Below are 26,954 nucleotides of genomic sequence, written 5' to 3'. Positions count from 1 at the left end.
TAGCTCTTGCTCTGCAATAATTCCACGAGTCAACTTTTCTTCGCATTTAATGCTGAGGGACGGCGAACGGAGCGCGCAAGGATTTAGCCCGAGAGTAAATCAATTACATGCGCGGTGTATGATCATGCTGTCTCGTATAGAGGCCCTGTGTTTTCCAGTTGACGATGCCAGTACAACCTGCTGGCCTGGTTTGACGCCTGGCGTTTGCAAGTAAAGGCAGTGTCGTGTCAGAGACAACCATTTGCAGAGGGAAACGCCACTTCCAAGAGGCAGACGACTTGCTAATAAAATCAGACAGTGGCAGAACAGAGTGAGAACGAAAACTTCTGACAAATGGAATGAAAACACTTTTGATGGTTTGAGGTACATCGTCTTTCCAAGTTTCGTGGAATAACGGACACTTGCGAATCTGTGACAGTAAATGGAATAGAAGGAACCTTTACGCAGTGGAAGAACTTTCACAATATCGTGCGATTGAGGCGAGGGATGCATTAACAAATTTTCGGTTCGACGAAGCCGCGGTGTTAATGGCATCGTTTCCCGTTCTGCAGGGTTTGTTTAAGCTATCCCAGAGGAAATTTCCCTTGGCCGTCCAATGAAACCCTGCGTCGTCCAATGTTTTTAATTACACGATGTTGAGATCAAACCATCAACGTGCGCCCATGGGCTCGATTCAGAATTGATCGCTGTCGCATCAGGTCCAAGGGAACCTGGGAAGGAGAGAGTGGGGAAAATTTTCCCCGTAGGACGTCAGAGGACAGAACATTCTATATAACGTTTTGCATCTCCTCGCCGGTAACCATAATCCAGGGCACATGGAACTACGGCTGTATTGAAAGAACAGCGCTCGTCTCTTAATGTAGGCAATATAACTACAGGAATGGTTGGTCTGGTGAAGTGTTGGTTCATTTAGGGGGCAAGTGGGATTTGCCCCTTCCGAAAACTTTCAAATCTTCTCCTATTTTAGTAAAACATGTATTTATGGGAGCCAAGAGGGATATTTGCATCTTTTGTTGCAACGCTCGGATTAAGGTGACAAGGACGCGGTGGAATCATTTGCCGAAAGGTCGGCTGAAGACATGGCAAATCCTGAAAAGATCTGGAGACATTTTAAGATCCAGATCTGGCCAAGCATTCTGTTATCATCCTTCCTATGGGTTGTGTTGCTGTTCCCCTGGATTAATGGCATCGATGTCGTAAGTAATAAAGTGTGGCTCTTACTTCGCTTCAATTTGTAGTTACGCAGGCTATGGTCATCAATCTTCCTAACGCCGCTATCATTAACTTTTGTGATAATCGAATTCTAACCATTTATTGCACCTTTCATAAGTGGTCGCTCGCTTTTAATGACCCTTATTTTCTTATCTTCCGGGAAACGCGTAAATCAGTGTTGTCGTGTGGCTGATGAGGTTTTGTTAGTGATGGTATTTTTAACATTATCAATTGTTTTTATTCATGTCAACTGTTCGATATATTATTATAAACGATCGATTTTTGTCTGTGTCTTATACTGACTGTTAATATAGGTTGAAACAGTGTAAAGGAAGTTTTGAAAAGATGATAGATTCTCATATATCTCATACTTTTCTTATATTATAATAACAATGCGTTTGGTCTTTATAATGTATGTTGGTATTATGAAACTAGGATATACGACATCATTTTCGTAAAATTCCTGACAAGTTATAGTTGTATTAGTTCATGTTTGATTCGTAAAATGCTGGAATACTGTAGTTGTATAAACATCGACTAATATTCTACGTCAATTTATAGAAATATCCTGATGTATTTCAATAATATGGTAAGAACATGTTTTACGTTTTGTTTTGAGACAAGTTGATTTTTGACAGCCAACCAGGCTTGTATATTCATACATGTCAAACGTCTGCACAACCTGTTGCAGATATTACTTGTCCCAGGAAGATAGTGTATAAATGTTTAAATACCAGGAAGCATTTTGGAATTTGGAATAGTGTGATCAAAGGACACCATAAGCCTGTGGCGCACAGCTAAGGATCAAAGTCGTTGCCAATACGTATTGTTTGTGAGGCATATTCGTGAAAGCTGATGCAACTCCGATGTTGGTTTAGATTCAAATGCATGAATCCTTTGTTATTCTGATGTCTTTGCGATACTTTTATTCCAAAATAGCAGATAAGGAAGAGGGATCTGTCGTACTGTTAGCACAAGATGACATATAATACTCCTTCTCTGAATGCTCTTGTATGTCGCCAGACGTTCCCCATGCCTTTAACACCAAAGGTACCACCTGTAGTTTAATGGTCTGACGTAACTTGAAAAGAAACAGCAAACATTTTCTAACTCACAAAACGAAAAAGACATCCCTTATTGTTATTAACTGTTTCTTTTTCTGCTCAAAATATATTTCTTGTTATTGTGTCCCGTTGAGACTTGTCTGTATTTATTCCAGGTAAGGTTGATGGCATGCATGTAGTGTTGTGCGATTTAGTGCAACTTTATAATTGAATAAGAAAGGACAAAGATGCTCGTAATGTAGTTTGCACAACCACCAGTGGGGCAGATTAAGCCCAACTTTTACCGAACACCTGGTGCCATCCCTAATTGATAGTGATTCAAGGAATCATACTTATGCTTATAATATGGAATCGTACAACAGAATATATTTCAAATGATTATTGAAATGATTTCGTCACTATTTTAACGGGGCACTTTACACATTTACATGTCCATCGACTTTGGAATACTTATTTTTGCCAAATCCAAGCAGAGGAAAACATGTGATGTAATTAACTTATATATAGCCTTTCAATAATTGAATGGTCCTAATTCTGATGGGCGGTCGGGTAGCCTAGTTGTTAAAGCGTTAGCTCTTGACGCCGAAGACCCGGGTTCGATTCCCGACATGGGTTCAATATGTGAAGCCCATTTCTGGTGTCCCCCGCCGTGATATTGCTGGAATATTGCTAAAAGCGGCGTAAAACCATACTCACTAATTCTGATGGTTAAAGCCACAGAGTGATCCTGAGAAGAGATCAGTGTGCCAAACCATGTTTCCATGTGTTGACCTAATACCTCTGAAGTATGGAAGACCGCCAAGACAACTGGGTCAGTGAGTGTGGGTGTTTTGGTCCTCCCACGACTGATCACTATTGCCTATGATTGTGTGCCTGTATACGGCAACGGCTGTTTAATGTCCTGGGATTTCTAGTTTCGGAAGGGATTGTTTTCTCAGTCAGTACACTCTTATTTGTCTGAAAGAAGGAGCTGACATTTATTTCACTAAAAACATGTTTCTAACAACATCCAGGATGCCTAGTGAACGATTAATTATTTCGTGTAAAACCTGAGAAAAAAATATACTTTTCCAGGATTTGGGGACAATAAATCTCCGGCCCCATCTGTCCGAATATCGAGTGCTCGGCCCATAACGAGTAATAGCTCAACGCACGCTATGTATCTCCTATTAGGCTTTAAGACATAAATTAAAAAATATATATATATAAAAACGCTTATAAGTTCACGTATGGGACATTTGTCCGGATTATATAACTACCATGTAAAACAGATCCAGGGGATGCTTAGGAGGACACGGTTATTGAGCACGTCAATATTATGCACTAGTAAATAATATATATGAAGCTAGGTTACTGAGAATTAAAATACCATTCCCTTTTTTGTATGATGGGAAATGTGTTACTTTAGTACATGTATATCCAAGTTGTTTTGGGCAACTGCAGAAAGTATGGAGCATGTATATTAGTCACCTAAAAGGACGAAATAGGCAAAGACATGCTATCTTTATTGTTGCATAAGTGACGCTTAAAAGCATCTTCTTCTCTGATTCGGTTATATCACGGCATGTCTAAAGTTGGTCGAAAGCCGAAAGTGAAATCAGTTAAAAATATCATTTTGTTCAAACCAACGCGCATGGGCATGATAGACCATAAACCTGGGTTTCGACCCCAAAGCCACTCGATCCCAGCACATAATATCACTAGAGCTGCGGTGTTTTAAATCACAGGCACTCCATTCAATCTAGTACATTTTTGTTTCAGTTGCGGATGGTCTGCATGAATACATGCATATATATGCCAAAACACGTAATTTTCACTTTTTACATAAGCAATGCCTCAAAACTCTTATACGGCTTAGAGGTGATATTTGGTGCGGTTTTTTCACTTAATGTGCTAAGAATCGATTTATAAAGTGGTTATTTGTGAGAGACAATTGGGAATAGAAACCAAGATTGAAGAAATCGATATCATAAACGAACTTTTCGTGAGTCTGGTTTTCGTTATTTTGGCTTCTTTCTTTGGACTGTTCTCAAATATGTAGATTGTAGGTGTGTCACTGTGGCATTACTGTGTGCAGGCATACATTTTCAGGCACATACAAGTTGTTATTTTTCTAGAATTGAAAACAACGCCGGCTGTGATTGTTTTATTTTGGGCGAACGTTTTGCATATATCGATTTGTTTCTTGTACATCAAAGCAATGCGAACGGATTGTGTGCATTGATATTTCAGATGATAAGAGTTGACTATGAAACAAGGTAGGACATGACAAAACTTCATTCATCAGTCTACAAACAATGTTTGACTGACTACAGGTAATGAGGACCATTACATTAACAATTATTGGCATGAAGTAAGACAAGTTCTATGGATGAACAACTTCTTTAATTTTATTACAATTAGTGCGACGTTTCGGTGTAGATCTTAACACCTTGCACTTGCTTGATAAAGGTGTTAGGATCTACACCGAAACGTCGCACTAATTGTAATAAAGAAGTTGTTCATGGATAGAACTTGTCTTACTTCATCACACCAACTTCTAAATGTCACTAAAAGAAGTAATTATTGGTATGTATTGCAACACATTAACCGATTGACCCTTTGTGATCGGAAACACTGCCGATGTAACAACATTTAAAGTACTAAGGACACATTGCGTGCTTTTTGGTCACCAGAATAACATTTGAAGGACCAAATCGGTGCCTGTTACGTGATACATTAACATAAGATAACAAGTTATGTTGTTGATGACATCGCATTACTAAGTGAGTGCGTTACATTTGACATCAACTTTCATGTACTAGCCCGTTCAATTACATATTTGTCAATATGTTCTGTTTATTTCGTTTATACAACAACAATAACAATTACCTAAACATATTTTTCTCTCTCCGTTCACGTTGTGTTTTGAAAAATCAGAACAATAGGTCATGCAATCGTCACATCATTTTAAAAAAAATAATGATAGTTAGTTAGCGCTTCATGTTGGGCATCACGCAAGGACATACTTCACAGTGATGGCGATTTGTCTTGGAGGGGAGTAGAGAAATCCCTTATGTCTCATTGGACAGAATGGCATCCATTCAACATTTTGACTGCAATTGATGATCATCGGTAGGACGCGGCACAGAGGATAATCTCTTTACGGTCCTCGTTTATATCTGACATCCTCAGATCGAAAATGAAGATTTGAAACTCTTTAAAGTACTTTCTACGTAGATTTATTAAGAAACTTGGGAAAGTGTGCTTGAAACAGCTGTTTGTTTAAAACCATTGGGCTCATCCTCATGCGATACAGAATCTATTCTCCTATCTTTTTGTCGACCACAGGTGGCATATATTTTCAATTCAGTTCAATTTTGATACGTTTTATAAAGGGCAAAAACCTGTTTTTGCAAACGAAATAGCTATCTGTATCTGTTAACTGAAGTGACGGAACTTATGATAGGATTCGATTGGTTGTGAGCAGGTTGTTGTGAAACATCTAAAACTTGCAGCTATAACTGAAATAGCATGAAAGGTTGCCCCTAAATTTTAGATGGACATTTTTCGAAGTCAAGAAACAAACGCAAATAGTTAGTTATCGTTTTTCGACAAAATGCACAATTTTATTCATATTATGCACTTTTAACATTATTTAAGTGTCTTATGAGCGTGGTGTCTTGACTGTAGTGCGTGTTAACTGATGCCCTAATCGTGTGTTTCGTAAGCATATAACACCACCTCTGGTCCAGTGGTAGAGCGTCTGTCCGGAGGAGAGCGGAAGATCGGCAGTTCGATCCTCGCCCGCGTCACACAAAAAGACGTTACGAGATGGTACTTGTGGTAACCCTGCCTGGCGCTCGGCATTAAGGGGCCGAAACAAAGATTGGTCGGTTCGGAGTCAGTATACTGAGTGGGTTTTTTCTTGTAAAACTGCGGCATATGGTATCTCAGTGGGCTAGCACTATAAAATCAGCATTCGTTCTGACTAGTACAAGCACACACGCACACACACACACACACACACACACACACGTCGCTATATAGGTACCATAACCTTGAACATGCCGTTAAACCCCATTTCATCCCACCTCATTAGCATATACTAGTAATCAATGACTATGTACTTTTATATTTGTACTTGAAATACATATTTGATTAATAATTACCAACATAAGACGCTGTTGATGCCAGTGCCCGAGTGATCTCAATTCGTTGTACAGATTTGCGTCTCTTAGCAAACACGGCCGCTTGTCACTGCTTCAAATCCAATAATGGCCTGATTTGGCGAAGTCTGGGATAGAATTGGTACTTTTTGGAGTAGTCGACAAGAACGAATCGGATGGGTAGTAGGCTCGGTCAGTCTTGTCATCGTGCCCGGGTTGTGTTGATCGTTTCTCACGCCCTCATTCACCGGTGTGCATGGCACATGCTAGATTATTTGCATGGCCTCCGTACGTGATGTACACTGTAAGTGCGGCGTTAAACAACATTCATTCGATCGCATAAATTTGAGAGCTCACCCAAAGCTTGTATTTCATAAATGAAAAACCATAACCTAATTTAGACTGTTTTTATCAAGAAGGTATCGTTCACGTTATAGAGACAAAGATGCTTTATATAGTGTGATCTATGTGTGTTTTGTTTGTTGTGTTACGTTACAATTCGCAATAGTCCAGCGTTATCCCGTACATAATCAAATTTCGGCCAGGCAAGCCAGTGATTGATATTGTGAGCAATGCTCTAGGCCGTCCGTTAGGCAAATAACCAAGGCACCGCCGCATCTGAGTACCCGATTCATTTGTGTCACCTCTTACCACAAGCAGGTTGATGGGGTAGCCCAGTGGTTGAAGCGTTCGCTCGTCACGTCGGAGATACGGGTTCTATTCCCAACATGTTGCCGAATACGGTACACCCATCTATCTACTCCCCTAGATCAACTTCGCGTATTTGTGACCGTTTGTACAGCTCAAAGAACCACCACGCCTTACATCTAAACAGTGACGAGACAGGGCAAGTCGCCATCTATCCCTTGGTGTCTGCTAAAGCTGGTTCCCGGCTCCCTATGCGCGTCGTCAAATTGGGATATTAGAGACGGGGCCCAGCTTAGGTGTCTGATATGAATTATTTGGCTCGTTCATATTTTTCCTGACACATGTTTCAGACGTGGACGGGGGTAGCCTAATGGATAGACCGTTTGCTCGTCACGCCGAAGGTCCGGGTTTGATTGCCCACATAGGTACGATGTGTGAAGCCCGCTTCTGGTGTCCCCCAGCCGTGATATTGCTGGAATATTGCTAAAAGCGGCGTAAAACCATACTCACTCACACCTACCACAAGCCATAGATGTATCAATGCTAAGGATGATGTGATTACCTTCCCCAAGGGGGATATGAGGCATGAGAAATCCTGTAATCTGTGTTACTATCGACGACGTCGTGTCATCTACGCTTTCTTTTGACACGTGAACTGCACTCATACTCTAATAACGTTTGTAATTAGTTAATTCTCTTTGACTATTTTTCTACCTCGCTTTGTTTTGTGTATGAATATTCCTACTCCATCCAGGCAATTTCACTGAATGCACCTATTTCTATGGAACAAAACTAAGACTCATTCAGTTGTTGTATGCATATTTCAGTAACCCTGATGACGGGTTGAACGAACAGGAAATATCAGGTTAAAGATGTATGAAGCTTGTCGTGCATTACAAATTAGATATTATACTACTTCTTTGATGCTCTTCCACGCATGTGACACTTTTTGTATTTATGGATCTAGTTATTTCGCCCAAGAATGGTTTGGATGGAACTAATTATAGAAGCTAGTGAATGCTGACGGGGTGAGTTAGGTGACCTGAAATAAATATTTCGCAACAAGGCAGCATCTGTAGAGTGAGGCTTACCACATGATAGAACTACTGCAAAAACAATCTTTTAAAATCTTCACTTGATTCATACTTTCCCCCCTCAGCCGACGGTTGATTTACAACTCCGATCAAAACGCATCGTCCGAAGTTCTTTTAGCAATAAATCATATTGCGTGGTAGAAAAACAATTCTCTTTGTATTGATTAGTAACGTTTAAAACGTTATCACTTTTCAATGGCGCACTAGAGAGAACTCCGGTTCAGTTGTTCCCTTCCTCGTTTTAGTTTTCCTTTTCAATTTCCTGTGCAAGCAACTTTCCGAGAACAATGTTATACATGTGCAGAGGATAATTATATTTGCTCATCTGATGCTAGTGATTCCGACCAGGTATATTCCCAAGCGACTCACGTTAATGAAAAGCAGTGAATCAATCTTTCTGCTGGATATGTCAAAGACTACTCAGACTCCCTCGAGAGCCTACAATCATTGAATGCTCCGAAAGGTTGGGTGTAAAATGCTGTAAGAGTATGTTTTGTGTTATGTTTTGTGTTTTGCATGCACAACGATGGCTTGTTTATTAAAAGTGAAATAATGTTAACGAGATGGTTCTACAAAGATTAAACTGAATTCGTGGCCAGGCGTATCCGGACTTCATAGCAGCAATGTAAATACTATCCCATTTCGAGACCGACCGTCTAATATTCTCACCGGGCCTGGGATTAATTTGAAAGACAGACTATGCCATGTAATGCTTCAAGACATTATACTCGATGTGCTTATGTATATTTTCTTTCCAGTATTTCCAAAAATATTCATATAAATTAACACTTAAGTTCCTTACGGAAATGTCGTTCTCATGACTTGCCATAATTTCACAGTTCCACTCATGCCCTCAATTACAAAAAAATATGATCGATTATTTTACCCATTTCTCTATTTGCTGACTGGGATTTTGTCATACATGGCGATATAAACATGTGGTAACTTTGTATGCGCTACTTATTATCATTCGTACGGAAAATAAGGTTTTGAACCATGCACTTTGACATTGCAGGCTGTCACGTCTTATATGTAATACTTAGTACAGCATTTTCATCACGATTCCTCTCTGTGATAGAATAGACGTTGTCATGTTACCCCAACATAGAGCTATGGGACTTTCATTTAATACGTGTCTGGAGTAGACCAAGACTGTCATTATCGGCGGTCATCTGACGGGTCAGATATTTCTTACCAGTGGTCGATATGTCGAAATAATGCTAACGGTTCTCATAAGGACAACGAGTAAACGTTATATTTTCCTGTCTGGCCGGTATAGACCTGATTGTTTGGAAATCACTAGACTCCAATTTGGCACGCACATAGAACATGAATTCTTACATGTAAAGTAGCCAAACATATCCCCAGAAGAACAAACAAGACTCGTATCAAAGAGTTGAATCCCCTGTCACTGCTTGTTCATCAAGCTGAAGGTCTCTTCCAGGGCCGGTATTATAGAAAGAGTGTAACTGTAGGATAAGGGATTACTCTCACATTTTATAATCTCTTCTACGACTATAGTCTGGAAGGCTGAAAAGACTTTGGAAATGCTTTCCATCTTCCGTCGTTGTTGAAACATGTCTGTGGCGCCATTATAAACCTAAATGTGGTGACCCTCACAACATGAAATTTTCTTTTGACTGAAACATTTTGTAGTCAATAAAAGACCATACAGGCGGATATTGAAAAGAGCAGTCGCTGCGGGCTTATTCTTCTGGGAGACCCTAGACGCTGATATACATAAGTCGGATTTTAAATTAGCTATGTGGCTAACGTTCAGTGATGGTTCCGGCCTTTACTTACCTTGCAGATGATGAATGTTACCATATTTTCTTTTACGTTTCGGGGCAGTGGGGTAGCCTTGGTACATTGCTCATTTAACACGCCGAAGGCCTGCGTTCAATTCATGACATTGGTACAATGTGTTAAGCCTAATTTACCATGATACTTTTGAAACATTGCTACTACGCATCGTAATGCCATATTCACTCATTCATGTTTGGTGAATAGACCAAGTGCTGTGTAACGGAGAAGTTAACTTGAAATGACGTCACATAGTTGAAAATACCACGTATCAGTCATGTTAAACAATATTAAGTTCAATAAACAACCAACGGAAAACATCTAGTTTTTTTAATGTATAAAATGTATATGTGTATTAGTGATGAGTGAGTTAGTGAGGTGGGGTTAACGCCGCTTTTAACAGTATTCCAGTTATATCACGACGTGTCAGCTTAATGTGGGAGGTTGAAGGTCTCAGACGTTTACCACTTCGGTGAAACCCACGAGTACGGGTATGGTGCTGACAAACCTAGATACAATACATAATCAGGGCGAACCGGGATTCGAACCCACAAAAATAAGTTTCTGGCGTGCCCAAGGGACGCAACTCTGCACAGCGAATCGCGGCGCCTTAGACCACCCGTGCACCCCGTATTGGAGATGAAAGCTTTAACAGGGAAGGGAACCGGACAAAAACTAGACGTGTGAAGTAATACGATAAGAAATATATTTTTACGCACTCTAGCATGTATGGCAAAAGTCGGGATAGATCAGTACGTACATGAACACCACATAGATGACCATACAATAGATACACAAACCTATACAAAAACATATTAGTGTAACGTTAGCGGTTCTTTAGGCTTTTAAGGTTTCATATTATTCATCAATTGTACCAACTGTGCGATCGCTAACTGTTTCAAGAAAATGAAAGTTACAGTAACTTTTATTTCAGTGACTATCTCCCAAACCGGCATTGTCGTAACATTATTATGAAAGTACGACTGCACCTATGTGGCTGATCAGCAAAGCTCCACGAACATGATATGTTCGCGACATTGTACTTTATAAGCCAATGTACCGGTGACCGTCTCACTACACCAACTGTCATATTTCGAGACTACGTAAGCTATATGTCTGAGAACTCTTGGTGTCATTCTGGATAAAAAATATATTTTCCATTATGATCAAAACTTGTAATACATCGGTCTGTGTTGTAGCCCTTCCTGTCCCTTCAAGCAAATAACATAAAAAGTTGTAATATTATTATTGTTTGAGATTCGTAAATTGCATTACCAGTTGCACATATTGTAATACTTTTTGTAATACCAGTTGTTCAAGTAGCCGGTAACTGAACTCTGGAACATTTCTCTGTTCAAATCTCAAGTGCTTTTCTCTAAAAAAACACCTAATGAAACTGATCGTGGCTAAGAACGTCAGAAGATGAGGATATGGCTAATCAATATATGTTTCATCTATTCTTGATAGAGCCTAGCATTTTTGCCCACGTTGAAAGTTCATTGCTGCAGGGGAAGGCAGAGGAACACTTTTTAAGCCGTAGTTGTAGAAGTATTGTATCATATGCTTATGCCAACTGGGTCCACACACGTGCGGTCTTAGATATTTTAAAATCATTTTCTGTGCGCTGAATACTTTCATTTTTAGCAGTAGAACCATTAGGAATGGAATCATCAGGTTGGGTCGACGAAACGAAGCTATTAACTATTTTGGACCTCTCCGGGTTTTTAATGATATCGAAGTGAACATAATGGCATAAACTTTCTGGACAAGCCATCATTGAAATTGTTACTTCTCAAAATTAGCTTAAACAAGAAGGGTAAAATAAAAACAATATGCAAATAATCTGTTGTGTATTTCTGAGATAAGGACATTTTCAGAATTTATGAAACCAGGCATCACAATGTCAAAACCTTCACATATTGTATCCACATGCCTTGTTTGTGAAGTGCTTGTGTGGCCACAACCACAAGAGAGTTAATTATACCGATTTGCTTTGCATACAACGGCCCTCTATTTAGCTTAATAGGTTTCGCTAATGGAAACAGCAATTCACAACACCAGAGGAGATGCTATTTTCACAGCAGGGACAGAAACGCAATGTTAATACTTGATTTAACAACTCGCTTTCAATAACCGTCTGCAGAGATGAATTATATAGGACTGTGTGGGAAGTGTATGGTTAAATCACATAACAGTTTTGCTAATGTAATTATTTGTCAACTTAAACAAGTTGCCTTTACGTTATGAGTCATGCCGACTGGCATAAATCCAATTACTCCCCTGAGATTGGGGGATGCTGACAATGCTGTCTGCAACCAAACGGAATTTGTAGATTCAATAATTCTTGTATTTTACTTCTGAACGGATTATTAATTGGTAAAAGTCTTCACAACATATTTTCCCTGCCTCTTAATTGCCGGCGGGTTATGGCCAACAAACATAAACTGATTACCACACAAAATGATTACGCCGTACGAGCATACAGTTGCCATGAGCTAAGTACAGCACACACAAAACATAGTAAATGTTGTGTTTCTTTAATGTGTTCATTGAAGATTCTCTCAGGATTCATGGTTGTTTAACTCTGTCAGTGGATATCGATTTACCCCCAAGGAGCAGAATAGTTTTGACTTGTTTTACACGTTCCTCCTGTTGTCGTGTTCAGTGTTGAGCAAACACGACTAGTATAGAGCGACTCACTGTAGTGAACCAGACTGTGAAGCGCTTTCATGAGCTGTTTTAACTCTTGGGAATCAAATCATCGCAATGCTGAGTTGGGATTTTGAGGGTATACGTAGCATACGTTTTGTTCAAGTATCCAGAATCTTTCTCCAGTCGGGCGAAGTTTCAGTCTGTGCAATTCAGCTGGAAAGAACCATATTACAAGTCTGGACCTACCTATCGATGGTCAAAAGACCGTGGAACGCCTAACGTCCCTACTGACATGTTCTTTGATAGCAGTTTGCGGAATAAATGCTTGTGTTGCTGTTTGTGTCACTTGTAGCAAAAATACATGATTCACCAAAAGCGGATGTCAGGCATTGTACAAATGAGAAATCGAAACCGGGCATTTGGCGTGACAAGCCAACACTAAAAATTGACTCTTCCACAATAACATTGACCTATTTTCTTTTGTGTGATACCCAGAGTACAATTCATCATGGAGGGAGTGACAAATAGAACATTCCACTATCCGTGAGACGACTGATTCCTTCCCACTTTGAGCGTTAATGCGATGAATTGATACGTGTTGTGTTGACAGACTGAAATACATTTTATTGTAATGGAAACATTACACGTTTCAATAACACGTGCTAAAAACGTATGCATAACTGGCAAGACACCACCGTGATTTGCATAATATGAACACTATATTATGATGTCTTTTAAGGGACCCATACTAATAGTGGTAGAATTTCACGGAATATTGGAAGCAGAATTGGAATGAACGCTTTTTATTAAAATCAGCTGTTATTCAAAATCTGGCTTCCCAACATGAAATGTTCCTGGCCATTGGCAAGGCTCGAAACAACATTTCCCACATGTAACCATCACTGTGTATACTTTAATTGTGTGATCAAAAAGTTTGGTTTGCGTGACATAAAATAATGCCCCATATAAGGACAAAATCCTAACGGTTAAGAAATAAGCAAGAACCATGCAACAGTACTTTCTTCTTTTGACTTGACTCTAAAACCTGAAGACATGGAAATGTCTTTTCGTACTGGATTCCAGAACCAATATGTGAAATGCTGGACTTTCCCATAGATACAATTTATGTGCAATTTGGGGATAGGACATTTGGGGAAATACCCATGTCACTAAGTTAGCTTCCCTCCTTTCTGATCTGTTTCCTTAAAACCATACATCGAAATTTGGCCGAACAGATGACCGTCTAGTACATGTATATAGTTGGTTAAATAGTCAATTCCCTAACACTGTATTTATCCTCCAGAACTCGAAATAAAAGACACCAGTGTAACAATTTCGTCTGGTTTAAATTTGTATCTATGCATAACGATTCAGAGTGACAACAAACTATCCTCAAACTATCTGAGAGACTGTATGACAAAGGTGGTGACTCTCCAATGGTCAGCTTTCACGTAATTTCAAGCTACAGCCTTATAGCGCAAGCCTTTGACTTCATGTCTACGTTTCAGAACAATTGAGGACACTCTTTCTACGGAGATATGAAAGAGCATTCTCAATCGTAATTGCCCTGAGTAAGCGTTTTATAAAAGACAAGTTGAGGACATTTCCAGAGTTGACGTACGAATGACGAAAATGACTTTTTCATTGTATCATGTGATCCATAAACACAGGCTTATACAGAATATATTGTGCCATGAATTGTCGCTCTCAAGGTGAGGTGAAATTGGGTTCAAGATTATTGCACTTCTATAGCGACGTGCATGCACGTATGTGTGTGTGTGTGTGTGTGTGTGAGAGAGAGAGAGAGAGAGAGAGAGAGAGAGAGAGAGAGAGAGAGAGAGAGAGAGAGAGAGAGTGTGTGTGTGTGTGTGTGTGGCTGCTTGTACTAGGCCGGACTGGTGCCGATTTATAGTTCTAGCTCGCTGAGATACCATGCCGCAGTTTAACATGAATACCCCACTCAGACACAGTATACTGACTCCGAGCCGGCAGTTCTTGTTTAAGCCCCTTAATGCCATGCACCAGACAGGGTATCAACAAGTACCATCTTTTAACGTCTTTTGGTATGACGCAGCCGGGAATCGAACCCAGGACCTTCAGCTCTCCGGGTGGACACTCTTCCACAAGACTACGGAGGCGGTCTGTCGCTTTCAAAACACATCCTGTAATCTGATTAATTGCAAAACTTAAACAATGCATGTATAGTGTTTGGGATTTATGACGATCTGTTTTTTGTGAAAATTGGAAAATCAACATAAGCAGATCAATGAATCAAAGGGGGTTAAAGTAGTGTAAAATTATTGTCCCCCTGAGAGGGTATTAAGACCACGTCTCTCAATGTATGTTTATTTCTATCACGTTTTTAACCGTAACATATGTGTTGTTTTTATGTTTGCTAACTTTGTCAATAATTGCCAGCAGCTGAGGGGATGGTGTAAATCCGGCTGTTGTCCATGCATGTAGTAAAAGTACTGTAAGTCGCCATGGACCCTAGCATGTTGATCTCTCTTCAGTGGCTGGCGATAGCTCATTTCTATCTTGTATTGTTACGTATGGTGTTATATTTGTATGATTATCTGCTAGTTTTAAATATAATCTGTGATATATCTAGTCCTTTTACTGTCCATCGTTGACAGGTTTTTATGTAGTTTAAATATAATGTATTATTAATGTACTTCTCGTCACGATATGGCTGAAATACTGCCGATCTAATGTTCTATCTCACTCACTCACTCACTTTGTTTCCACCATTGTGGGTTTAAATTCCAGATATGCTCCGAATCGATGAGTGGTCTGTCAGCACCATGCACCTGCGTGTGAGACTTTTCACTGAAGAAAACACTTTCATTTCACACGACATAATATAACTCAAACTTTGCTCAATGCGGAATTATCCCCAACTCTCTCCCTCAAATTATCGCAGCAGGTGTGACAGAACCGCCACAGAACATCTGTAAATGTCATGAGACAGCGAGAACTCGCCCTCTCGTGCAACGTCCATGGTGTTGCCATGTCCAAGAAAGAGATGGATATCTGAAAGATATATCTTAATTGCGTGTCCCTAATATCGGTATAATATGATTGTTACCATACATCAATTTGCTCAATGTGAACACGCTGCATCATTGATGGAGGGAACGAAGAGTGATCACGACTGTGCAGACATGAGTGGTTTTACGCCAACCTCATCATCATCTATATGCACCACTATATTTCGTGAAGGTCAAGGTCTAACAAACATGAGCCGAAGAGGAGCATGCCTTGCCAGCCACGATGTAAATCGATACAGTTCTAAAACTGTAAACTATGATCTTATTGCATTCCTGTCTAGCCTTCAGCAATAACAATGAAGAAAATAACCTTAGACAATTTTCGCCTGTCACGACAATTACAGAAGAGCTCTGCACGTGTCAATTCGTGATGTCTCCAGGGACTCACCACGGGTCATGACAGTTATTTCACTTCAAACCTGACAGGAACTGTAAGGGTGTGAGCTCAACTGGTTCGAGAGAGACTACTTTATACAATGGCGAGTCTTCCGTTAACCATGGCCTGATGCTCACGTACGCTCATTAATGCATTTGGACGGACCACAATAGATTAAGTGAAAATTGTTGACGTCTGGTTTCCGAATAAAATGTTCAATATGTTTAGATTTGGAGGAGAGTTACTTTCAGACATGTTTTGGTTTGATTGTAGTTTAAAGCGCACTCAGCAAAAGTCCAGCTGGCCGTACTCTCAGACATTTCTTTTAATAATTTGCTTCATTTAAACAATTGCAATTAAAGTTTAAAACAATCGTAGTCGATAAAACTTCGAAAATCTACAGAGGGATTTGAGTGCTAGATACCTATGATGGCGGGTTCCAATATTTCAGATTCGCCCAGATTATGTTATTAGGTTTACCCGTGCTTGTTGTTTTTGGCATTGTTATTCACATCTAAGATCTGCATCACTCCGAACATCAAAATGACACGCTTTAGTTTGACTGAAATGCTGTTCCAAAGAGGCGCAAACCAAACAAGAGAAATAATGAGACTATGTGCAGAAAATATTTTTTTAACACTCGTCCATATAACGCCATCGCTTTACATATTGTAACAGTTGATATCTCCTGATTAAAACCACAATCTAACTGGTTCACTTATAATTATAACCATGTTTGAAATCTCCATTTGAAAAACGCTGGGTCTATTTCATAACGCATGTCGTTATCAATGTTGATTTCACGCTTCACATGCTGTGTATTATTTATTAATATGCTTCCCAGCACGCAGCACTAACGTATAGCTTTAATTTCAATCATTTCGTGAATGTAACACGACCCATTTGAATCGGAATCATTACTATATTGATTATGACTTATACACGGCCCATTTAGACAGATCTGGATACAAGAGAACAAGTTAAACAGAGATAGTGTTCAGTTCATGTTACCATGGAGAAATGACGAATAAATGATAGTATCCCGCCAACGATCACCAACAACTAAACATTTTATAATTATTGTTATGTAATGTCAGTTCAATACTCACCCTCCGAGACATGACCCAGATATATATCTATTGAACCCCTTGTAACTGCATTTAGATAGAACGGTCTTTATTGCATTGCCGACGCGCGTCTTTCATGTGTTATACCCGTGGGGCCCTTAGTGCCATACCGGCATAGGGCTAGCGCCAGACAGTTGTTGAAAATAACGGTGCTTGTCCAATAGGGATTCAAGAAGCCTTATGAAGGGTGTGCAAATCCCTCCATACTTTGATCTTAAATGAGCTTGGAGGAGGCAATCTGGGAGCATTGTTATAGGAGTGGGAAGTCAAGTTTCTTCACTTAAACCGTTATACAGTATGCCTACAGTTTCGTGCTGTAGCGTCTTGCGGCTGTCAGGGTTGATATGAGCAGCGCGATTCAAGACGTTCATTACTCATATCACTTCGAGTATGTAGACGTGTAACAACTGGAAACTATTTCAAGACTGTCTGCGTCATTCAGCTGAAATAGTTGACATGAGTACTTCTTGTAAAAGATAATTGTGACAACGCGAATAGTTTAAACCTTTTTGTTATATATTAATATTAAAATAACCGGCTTCAGGAGCTTACTTTCAAAAGTACAGACTCCGAGGTAAACACGAGCCATCTTGAGATGAGTAATTCTTCTTCTAGCATCTTCTTCTAGCAATGAAACAAACCAAGTCTTTGCACGACATGGGAATCCTAACAGCATATGCCCCATGTTGTTCTATGAGGAGTAAACATACTTTACAACCACAGCTGCCCGTTGGGTGCTAAAAGGTTTCCACTAACGTTATCGTCCCATGTTGCCGTGGTGCTCTTCACTTGATACAACAGGATACTAGCCTCAGGGACAGTCAAGATATGTTAGAGTGCCGGGAATCCATCTAGCGGAACAATCAGTCTTTCAAATATATCGGTTCTCCATGCCAGTGTTGTATAACGTCACATTTTTGTGACCTATGCTCTTTGCACGGGCCCCATTTCTCATTTTACTTGTCAAAGAATGTATCATGTCGGTTTAACTCGTTCTGTTTGGGGTTTAGCTGCAACAAAAAGACATACGTCCACGTGAATGTGATTTCAGATGAATCACAACATGCGTTCATATTTCGGATTTAATACACACTATGTCCAGGACGTGTCTTGTTTTAATAAGCTGTAAGATGATCACACAAAACAGAACTCGATGTTGCCATGACGTACATGAATATAGTCATTCTTTCAATCAGTATCACGCATTAGTCGTATCAAGATATATGATTTATAAATCATTAGCAAATGTATTTTAAGTTTGTGGAATATTACACTCTGCCGAACATTCACTAGCTGAGAAAATGAAATATACATTTGACATATACACATTCATCACCTATCATTTTAAGATACGCCCTAGACCCTTTTCCTTAAAGCGATCTGTGGCTTCGACTGTCGTTAGTCAATGTTACAATCACCCTAGCTCGACGATCGATTAGTGGACCGGGGCCCTGTCATTTTAATCAAGATCAATGCCTGTTGTGTCCATGTATACACAGAAGTACAATCAATGCAACCCAAAATGCAAGTCCGCCTATGTGGTCTTATAGATGGCGAGCATATGTGGAGAGCGGAAGGTCGGTGGTTTTCGTCATACCAATGTGCGATTAAAGATGGTACTTGCTGTTACCCCGCCCGGCGCTCGGCTTTAAGGGGATCGAACAAGGACTGGCAGGCTCAGAGTCAGTATACCGTATCTGTGTGGGGTATCCATGTTAAACTTCGACATTGTATCTCGGTTAGCTAGCACTGTAAAACGGGCATGAGTCCGGACTAGTACCAGCAGCCAAACACTTACTTTTAAGGTGCAATAATCATGAACGCGACGTTAAACCATACTTCACCTCACCCAAGTTTCAGTCAGGAACGCACATCCATGTTTTGCCCATGTATTCTTCTTAAAAGCAGTAAAAGAACACCCGATTTGTTCATATGACTATAGTTTTTTCCTTCATAAACTATTCTCATCTGAACGAAATCGGATGTTCTTTGCTTTTTCGTGTAGTATTATGAAGAATCAATGCAGCCCAAGATACAAGTTTCAATTCAATATTCTGTCAGTGGATATGAACAATTCAAACATCCCAGAATACGACCAGTTGTATGATCACCACCACGCATCATCGCGACATAAGTGTGTCTAGTCATGACTCCTTTGACATCAAATCTCAAAGCAAATACCTGCAAAGGTTTACTGTGGATCCGTGGTGGTTCTTATATCGCCGTAAGGTCTCACGGGTCAAGAAGGACTATCAGGCATGGCTGCTGGAGGAATGAAACTGCATACACGAGTATCAATCAATATATTCTGCTTCTGAAATTTATAATAATGTCCCTTTGGCTGTCTGGCCAGGACGGTGCATCTCCGGCGAAGATCGTGTAACACAATTTTGCTTCATCAGGTCTCAAATGACACAACCCGCTCTCTTCTCCATTTGCTTGTGCCAGGGGAGATTTGCGAGCGGTTCACACCAGTCGTCCCTTGAGATGAACCAGTTAACTGGAAAAAATAGTTTAGCTGGTATTAAAGGCGCTTAGCTTTGATAAATGTCGACATTTGCATACCAAAGATGACTTTACTGTGATGATGTCTATTGAACCGGCTCGCTTATAGTAACGAGGTGATATAATGCCTTTAATTTATATGCAGACATAATTAAATGTGACGCTGACTTAATATACGTTTTGGTATGCTCAGTGACCATAGAATGTCTCAGACATATAAAAGAAACAGTAAGATAAAGACAGCATGAGTTGGTATAGCAGTTACTATTTGAATTGTATGTGTACTAATATGTACTACTCAAAATAAGTTGAAGAACATCAATTGGAAGACTGCTATATATGTAGTGTTGTAAACCAACCAACCATGACATATTCACTACAGCCTTACTAACACTTCGTATGTTCCTTAACTTCTTTTGAGTTGCGTCCCTTGGGTGTGCCAGGAATCTATGATCGTTGATTGGAATCCTGGTTCACCATGATTATGTTTCTAGTTTGCTCTGCTCCATATTCGTGCTCGTGAGTTTTGAAAAGAGTGTTAACGTCTACAACCTGCTTCCCTTCATGTTTTGATCAAGCTGACACGTCGTAAAGGACCTGGAATAGCGTCACATCGGCGAAAAACTTACTCACACTTTGTTTATTATCAATTGATGAAGTTAGATATGTTTCCCGTTCTATACATCACACAGAAGGGTAGTCTTGATACTGCTGAAAGAAGCACGATGTCACGTGTACAGTAGCTGCGACTCTCTTGGGTTTTCGCTGCGACTTAAATTGGGATAATGTGGTTACAATATGTGATCGTGTTTATCATCACCAATACCCAATAACAATGTGTTGTAAGAAACGAATAATGATGACCATGGGATTATATAAAGTGTGACCTGGCTAATGTTGTGCCAGCATTCCCCGATGAGGTCGATCAGTGCCTGTGCTTTCAACCACTGATATGACTGACTGGAATATTTCAATAACATAAATAATGATAATAATAATAATAATGATGATGATGATGATGATGAATACAAATTCTTTGGAATAGGTCAGTATGCAGCCTCAGACGTATCCAGGCCAACAAACCTGATCTTGTCCTTTTTGATAAATGCAATGAAATCCTTTTTATTATTGAATTTTCTGTCTCTTTTGACAGCAGTGTGATTGACAAGATTCGGGAAAAAACATGGCAAATATGCGGACCTTGCTTTCGAAATGTCACGCTTGCATCCCAAGTTGTTCTTGGTGCCTTAGGTTTGGTACCTCCCAATCTGTTCTCTGATTGTAGTAACAAGTCTCTTGTGCTCTTTATTCTTTATTCTGGTTTCTTTCATTCTTTCTTTTTGCTCTTTTACACAACACAGACTGACGGAAACAGATAAGAAGCGGTCTCAGTGGTTAACAAAAACAAACAATTAAATGTCTATACGTTCTAAACGATAATTAACTTAAAGAGAACTAGGCTCACATTTGAACTTGATGGTGACGTTAAACTTTAACTCACTCACTCACTTGAACTTGATGGGTATGGTAAGATGAGCTGCTATAGATGAACTAACACACACATGGTGAAACAATTATCAGTTTTCCACACCAGAGAATTACTTAAGATTTAGCATAATATATGTAATGTAACATTTGCATTTACATTAATTGCATGAGGGTAATGCAGAAGGCTGCAGTGTTGGTGAATCTTCACATTCACCGAAAAGTCCTGGGTGGGTTTGACTAGGCAGAGCTTCCTAGGATGCTGCCTGGGATGCGTGTAGAAGGGGCAAGGGCCGGGGGCTGATGATGAGCCTAACCAGCCTGACTGTGCCAGGATCACCCAAACCGTCTCTGCTGCATTTTATATTTCAATCTGTAAATAATAATAATAATAATAATAATGTGTACTTATAATGCGTTAGCCCCCCAACACTCGTCCATGCTCAGAGCGCTACGTCTAAACCAATTCATATACAGGTAGCAAATGGCAAAGTGGTTCACTGCCCCAGAACAGTGTCTCACCCTGCCTGTCTGCCTCATGCAAGTAATATGCTTCTGGGAAGAGATGTGTCTTGAGCTGTGATTCATAAGTTAAATGACTGTAAAAGTTCCGACCACAGCGTAAAACACAATTCACTGTCTATTATGATCTTTATCTCCGCCTTGGGTTACTTGAATCTACTCAGTAATCCAGACATCACCGCATGTTTATGGCTATTTTTTTTTATTACTGTTAGCTAAGTGTGTACAAATTCGGGATTCGTCACGCCTCAGACCCGGGCTCGATTCCATACCTGTGTAGAATATGTGGAGTCCATTTTTGGTGTCTTTTACCGTGATAAAGTTGAAATATTTCTGAACAATATCTCTTGAACGAAACCAGGTGTTAATGGAAAAAGATCATTTGATGTTTTCGTCACCCCATAAGTTCGCCTGGCCTGAAGCCTTTTCATTATGAAGTAATAACGATGTCGCCACATTGAGTATGAAGAAAGATATAGTGCATATGCCATGGATTTTGTTTGACAGAGGTGGTTGTAACTGAGACCACTTGAATTGTTACTAAGAGCATTCATTCTTATTTGTACCAAATAGAAGCGACAAAACCAATTCCTTAATCTCAAATTGTTCTTCTTGCGTAAATACATTAATGGCCATCACTGCCAACTTACAGGGCGGATACCCCCACCCCCTCCCTCCTCCTTGACTATTCCCAGTGCATTTCTAGTTTTAGAACACAATTGCATTAACTTTGACCTCAAGACTCTAATACATTTGGTCCCAATGTATTTTACTGTCACATTCTCAAGGTTACGTACAGAATCCTTTAAAGCTTCCCATTGCTCCTCATGTTTACCTCAGCCCAGTCGTAGTGGCGAGCGATACAACAGGGATAACACACTTCATCCTCAGGGGATTTGCCCAGTCGTCCGATTACAAAGTATCTCTTTCCTGCCTCTTTGATCATTGCTCAACGCCACTGCTGAAACTCTATCTCGAGATGCGGCTTTACCATCTGAATACAAGTTGGACATTTCAATGGAAGGCCACCCTCAAAATAGCTTCACTGATTAAAAAGCACCAATATGTAGATTACTCATGAGATTGTGATTAGTCACTATTATATCATTATTACATTATCATGGTATTTTTGGAGAGGTAATTTAGTTTGTATGTGTTCACCCCATTACACGACAGATGTATTTTCATTTTGTTCTACAGTTAAAATAAATTCAGTTTTCGGTGTAATTGTATTCTCAAAAGTATTTTGCATCCTAGACCTGTGGCATGACTTTGGAATATAGCTAGATATTTTTTTACTAAAAGCCTAGGCAAGTCGAGATCATACTAAACCAAACCAAAAGCAGAAAAGGAAAGCTCCTTTTGAAGAAAATAAAAATACAATTACTTTAAGAAATGTTTTTCATAGACTGTGTTAGTCTATATACATACATATTACACGTGCTTATGCTATTCATTTATATTTTCAGACTACTGCGTTGCCAACTCCAAATATTACAGTAAATGACAGATGCTGCAATGGGATCCTCGGATATGCCACAAGTAATGCTGACTTTACGATAGTGTGTTCAGAGATGATATGTTGTAACAATAGTGAGACTGTGGCAGTCGTTCCAGTGGATGTCGCACTGGGATTCAGTTTTCGTTGCATGGTGGGTACTTTCAGTTTTGATTAAATTGCTGTTCGTATGAGTTATTTTGCCAATATGCAATGAAGCGACATATGAAAAAACATGATGACTCATTGTTCCTTTGGTGAATGAGAGTGAGTATCAGTTCGTTATCGACCTAGCTGTCGAGGCTATAATTGCAAAAAAAAGTGAACACAACACTTGACAGAAGAGTATGTACGAAAAACGGAAAACGGAAATGATACAGTTGCTGTATTTTCAGACGAAAAAAAACAGATAGTTGCCTTCTGTGTCACGTCCCGATTATTATAGGATGGTCATTACCGCAAACATGAAAAAGGTGTGTTCCTTTACGTGGCCACAGAGTGGGCTACGGGGCGGTGGGGGAACCAAGGGGGTAAGGCTTTCGCTCCTCACGCCGAAGACCCGTGATCGTCTCCCCACATGGGTTTAATGTGTGAAGCCCATTTCTTGTGTCCCTCGGGGTGATACTGCTGGAAAAATGCTTACAACAGAGTGGCACATTATTCTCAACACTAATTTGGTAAAGTAAAACGTTAAGAGGCAGTTGTCTTGCTACGTTCAGATACGTTGAAATCGTTTTTGTAAGTGGCAATTTAGAAGCAGTAAGTGAGTGAGTGAGTTTGGTTTTACGCCGCTTTTAGCAATATTCCAGCAATATCACGGCGGGGGACACCAGAAATGGGCTTCACACATTGTACCCATGTCGGGAATCGAACCCGGGTCTTCGGCGTGACGAGCGAATTAGAAGCAGTAGTAACAATGAAGAGATTATAATGAATTCAGCTTCATTATTCTTTCTCTCCAAGATTTCGGTTCAGGTGAGGTGCAAGTACCTTTTTCAACCATGTTGGGGGGTGGGGGAGAGGGAATGGGGTGGCATAGTTATGTAGTCGTGTTTGTATGTCTATGTTCTATCAAGTAATCGTTGCTGGAAATAACAGAGAATTTGAAATTAATAAATCATCTCTGATTTCATCGTTTAGATCACGTTTTTTTTCCAATTCATGTACATGAAAGCGATTCTTTTTTCCATTATCGTAAGAAATCTCAGGTGCCCATGGCATGGTTCCGGCTGTATCATAATTATGTGTGAAGGAATCACTATGAAATATTGATGATATAAGGTGACCCTAAAAAGTGCAAAATATTCTTTGTTTGTTTCAGCCTAGGTCTGAAGTTCGTCATTTATGCTACCGGGCTGGTGGAGAAGTGAGGACATCCAATCAGGATCCAGATCACGCACCACGTGTCTGTTGTGAGGATGCTAAATTTGACATTCTTTTAAATCAGTGGGATGCTGCTATGGTTGTGAAATGTATTGCCAGGTAGCCAAGGGTGTGCCTCCGTCACAAATGCTTACAGTCGAATGGTATGTGATGTATGTGATAGATTTCCATTCCAAGTGATGTTTGTATTCTGTATTTGGATTTTGTACTATTGGAGCTGTTACTTGCGTCAACACAAAGGAATATTTTCAATGAGCTCTCAAAGCTGCAGTATCACCTTACCACATTGCTTGGATACACATCCCTCCATCGCCGCACTCCCCCGTTGCATCACATGACTGCCAACACAAACAACTGTAATGAAGACATATGAATATGTATATTCATCGGACACACCGATCGTATTTGTGGATTGTATGACGAACACTTTGATGACAATGTAAGGCCATTCACAAGAAGTTGAATAAGACACGACGAAAGACAATCAAACAAATGAGGAAGTTTCAAGTTAAAGTGAATTGTGTCTTCAGCAAGAACAATATAAAGAAATGCGCGTATAGCAGTGAGCATATGACATCATCAGTTTTCTACTGACACGTTTTGAATAATGATTCCTGATATATTTGACTATGGTCCAATGGCGCGTGGGACATATCGACCAGGACACTGTAAATATAGATATTTCGATTAACTATTGCTGTTTTGAAGTTTTGATTTCACGAGTCTATCATTTGTGTGAATGTCTCTGAATCTTGTGAGTGAATAAATGTTCTTTCTACTGCTGTCGCGACCATTGATGTTGCAAGAGACAAACATGTGGTATACGGCATTGGCAACGACCCATATCCTCGGGTAGCAGCTTGATGAACTTATGTGTATCCGCTGATCACGGGATAAGCCTGGCTACTTTGGGGCCGATCATATGATAGTCTGGAGGTCGGGTGTAATGGGCATATTCTTTGGTTACTGCGTCAAGACATAAAGTTTTCCCTGAATGGGAAGCTGAACAATGGCCATGATACATTTGTTACGTGACAAAGTATGTCATTTTGTTAAGAAACATTTTTGCTGAGACAAGATGAGGTAGCATATTTGTTCCCTGAACCATACGTCTTTCTGACAGATAAATGGTAAAACAACGCCAATGTTTGTTTTGTAAATGCAGGATTTCGAAATCAAAACGTGAATATCGACGGTAGTCCAATTTAGTATTAATCTTCCATAGCCGTCCGTTTGGGTTTCAGCATCTACAACGCTCGTCTCGCTGGGTTTTCTTTCCTCCCATATAAAGTTAACACGCCCCAATATGACCGCGCATACACTAATGTACAACGCGACCTTACACAAAGCCTCACTGATATCTCACTCCTTCCAAGACATGAAGAATGTTAACTGTCATTTGACATACGATTTACGGGTTGTGACAAGACACGATACGTATATGTACATGAAGTGTGACTAATGTGTGATGAATACGTCGACCTTTGTAAGACCCAAAAGAAGTCGGAGGCAGAATTGTCTGCTTGTGTAATTTGCCAGTAGTTTGTGTGACCTAGACTCGATAATTTAAAGTCCTTTATCCGGTCGATTTACTGTTGACTGCTGTTATCACAATGCCCACTAACCTTCATGCCTTGAATAAAAATGTTATAAGAAATAATAAAGTGGGGCTGAATATTCCGTGTATCAGCAAAATACAAACTAGCACTTAATATATTTTTTTGCTTCGGAGTTAACATAAACAAAGTTCGTGTTTGGAAGTTTATTTTACGGCGTCTGTTTATTGATTTCAACGCTTGTGTTCCACTGTGTAAAGTTTATATGATTACTCGACGTTTTTAATGGTCTGCTAAGGCCCTGTCACTTATACTCCAGCAACCATCAATCAAACCAGTACTGGATGCTGCACAATCAGGCTGGGCACAGTATGATCCACACACATACACATGAGACGCAATCCTGCTCAGAGTTGACTAAGCATCTGTGGTATACATTGTTTGGATGAATTAAAAAACAAAAACAGAGCTATTCAAATATGCGTCACATGCATTTCGGGTGACATACAGAGTGACAATTTATGTACTTGCATTGAACCAGAATATATTCAAGGAAACCTGATTCAAGGAAATCGTCTTCAGATGATTCTCGTCTTCGTAAGGCCGATGCTTTGAATTTTGAGGTAAATGTTTTGCATCAAATGTAATTAACAGTTCAAGTAGAATTGAGATAGAGTAGAGCTCGGGGGAACCAGTGGACTGTATGAATTTCATGTAACGGAGTGTTGAAAATATATGCTTGATATCTCATAGTTTCGTGGACTGTTACGGGTCCGGCCATGATGGTGACATGTGTCGAACATAAGCCTAAGGTTTAGAAGTAAGTGCTTC

At 39.9% G+C, this 26,954-nt stretch overlaps 1 protein-coding gene across 1 annotated transcript; it reads left to right on the top strand.

Annotated features, from left to right (window-relative positions):
* LOC139474289 (uncharacterized) lies at positions 1-25,052 on the top strand. Its single transcript, XM_071257240.1, has 3 exons — positions 1-1,196; positions 23,156-23,338; positions 24,506-25,052. The coding sequence occupies exons 1-3, from the start codon at positions 1,080-1,082 to the stop codon at positions 24,668-24,670; spliced, it is 465 nt and encodes a 154-aa protein (XP_071113341.1). The 5' UTR covers positions 1-1,079; the 3' UTR covers positions 24,671-25,052.
* The last annotated feature ends 1,902 nt before the right edge of the window (positions 25,053-26,954 follow it).

This window comes from Haliotis cracherodii, unplaced genomic scaffold, assembly GCF_022045235.1.
Source record: "Haliotis cracherodii isolate W230 unplaced genomic scaffold, xgHalCrac1.p SCAF_3, whole genome shotgun sequence".
Classification (NCBI taxonomy): domain Eukaryota; kingdom Metazoa; phylum Mollusca; class Gastropoda; order Lepetellida; family Haliotidae; genus Haliotis; species Haliotis cracherodii.
Note: the sequence above shows the minus strand (reverse complement) of the source record. Positions and strands in the feature narration are given on the sequence as shown.

Coding starts and splice junctions, on each gene's coding strand:
- LOC139474289 (XM_071257240.1), top strand. CDS start 1,080: ATGGCAAATCCTGAAAAGATCTGGAGACATTTTAAGATCCAGATCTGG. Junction 1,197..23,155: donor GGATTAATGGCATCGATGTC/GTAAGTAATAAA, acceptor TTATATTTTCAG/ACTACTGCGTTGCCAACTCC. Junction 23,339..24,505: donor GATTCAGTTTTCGTTGCATG/GTGGGTACTTTC, acceptor TGTTTGTTTCAG/CCTAGGTCTGAAGTTCGTCA.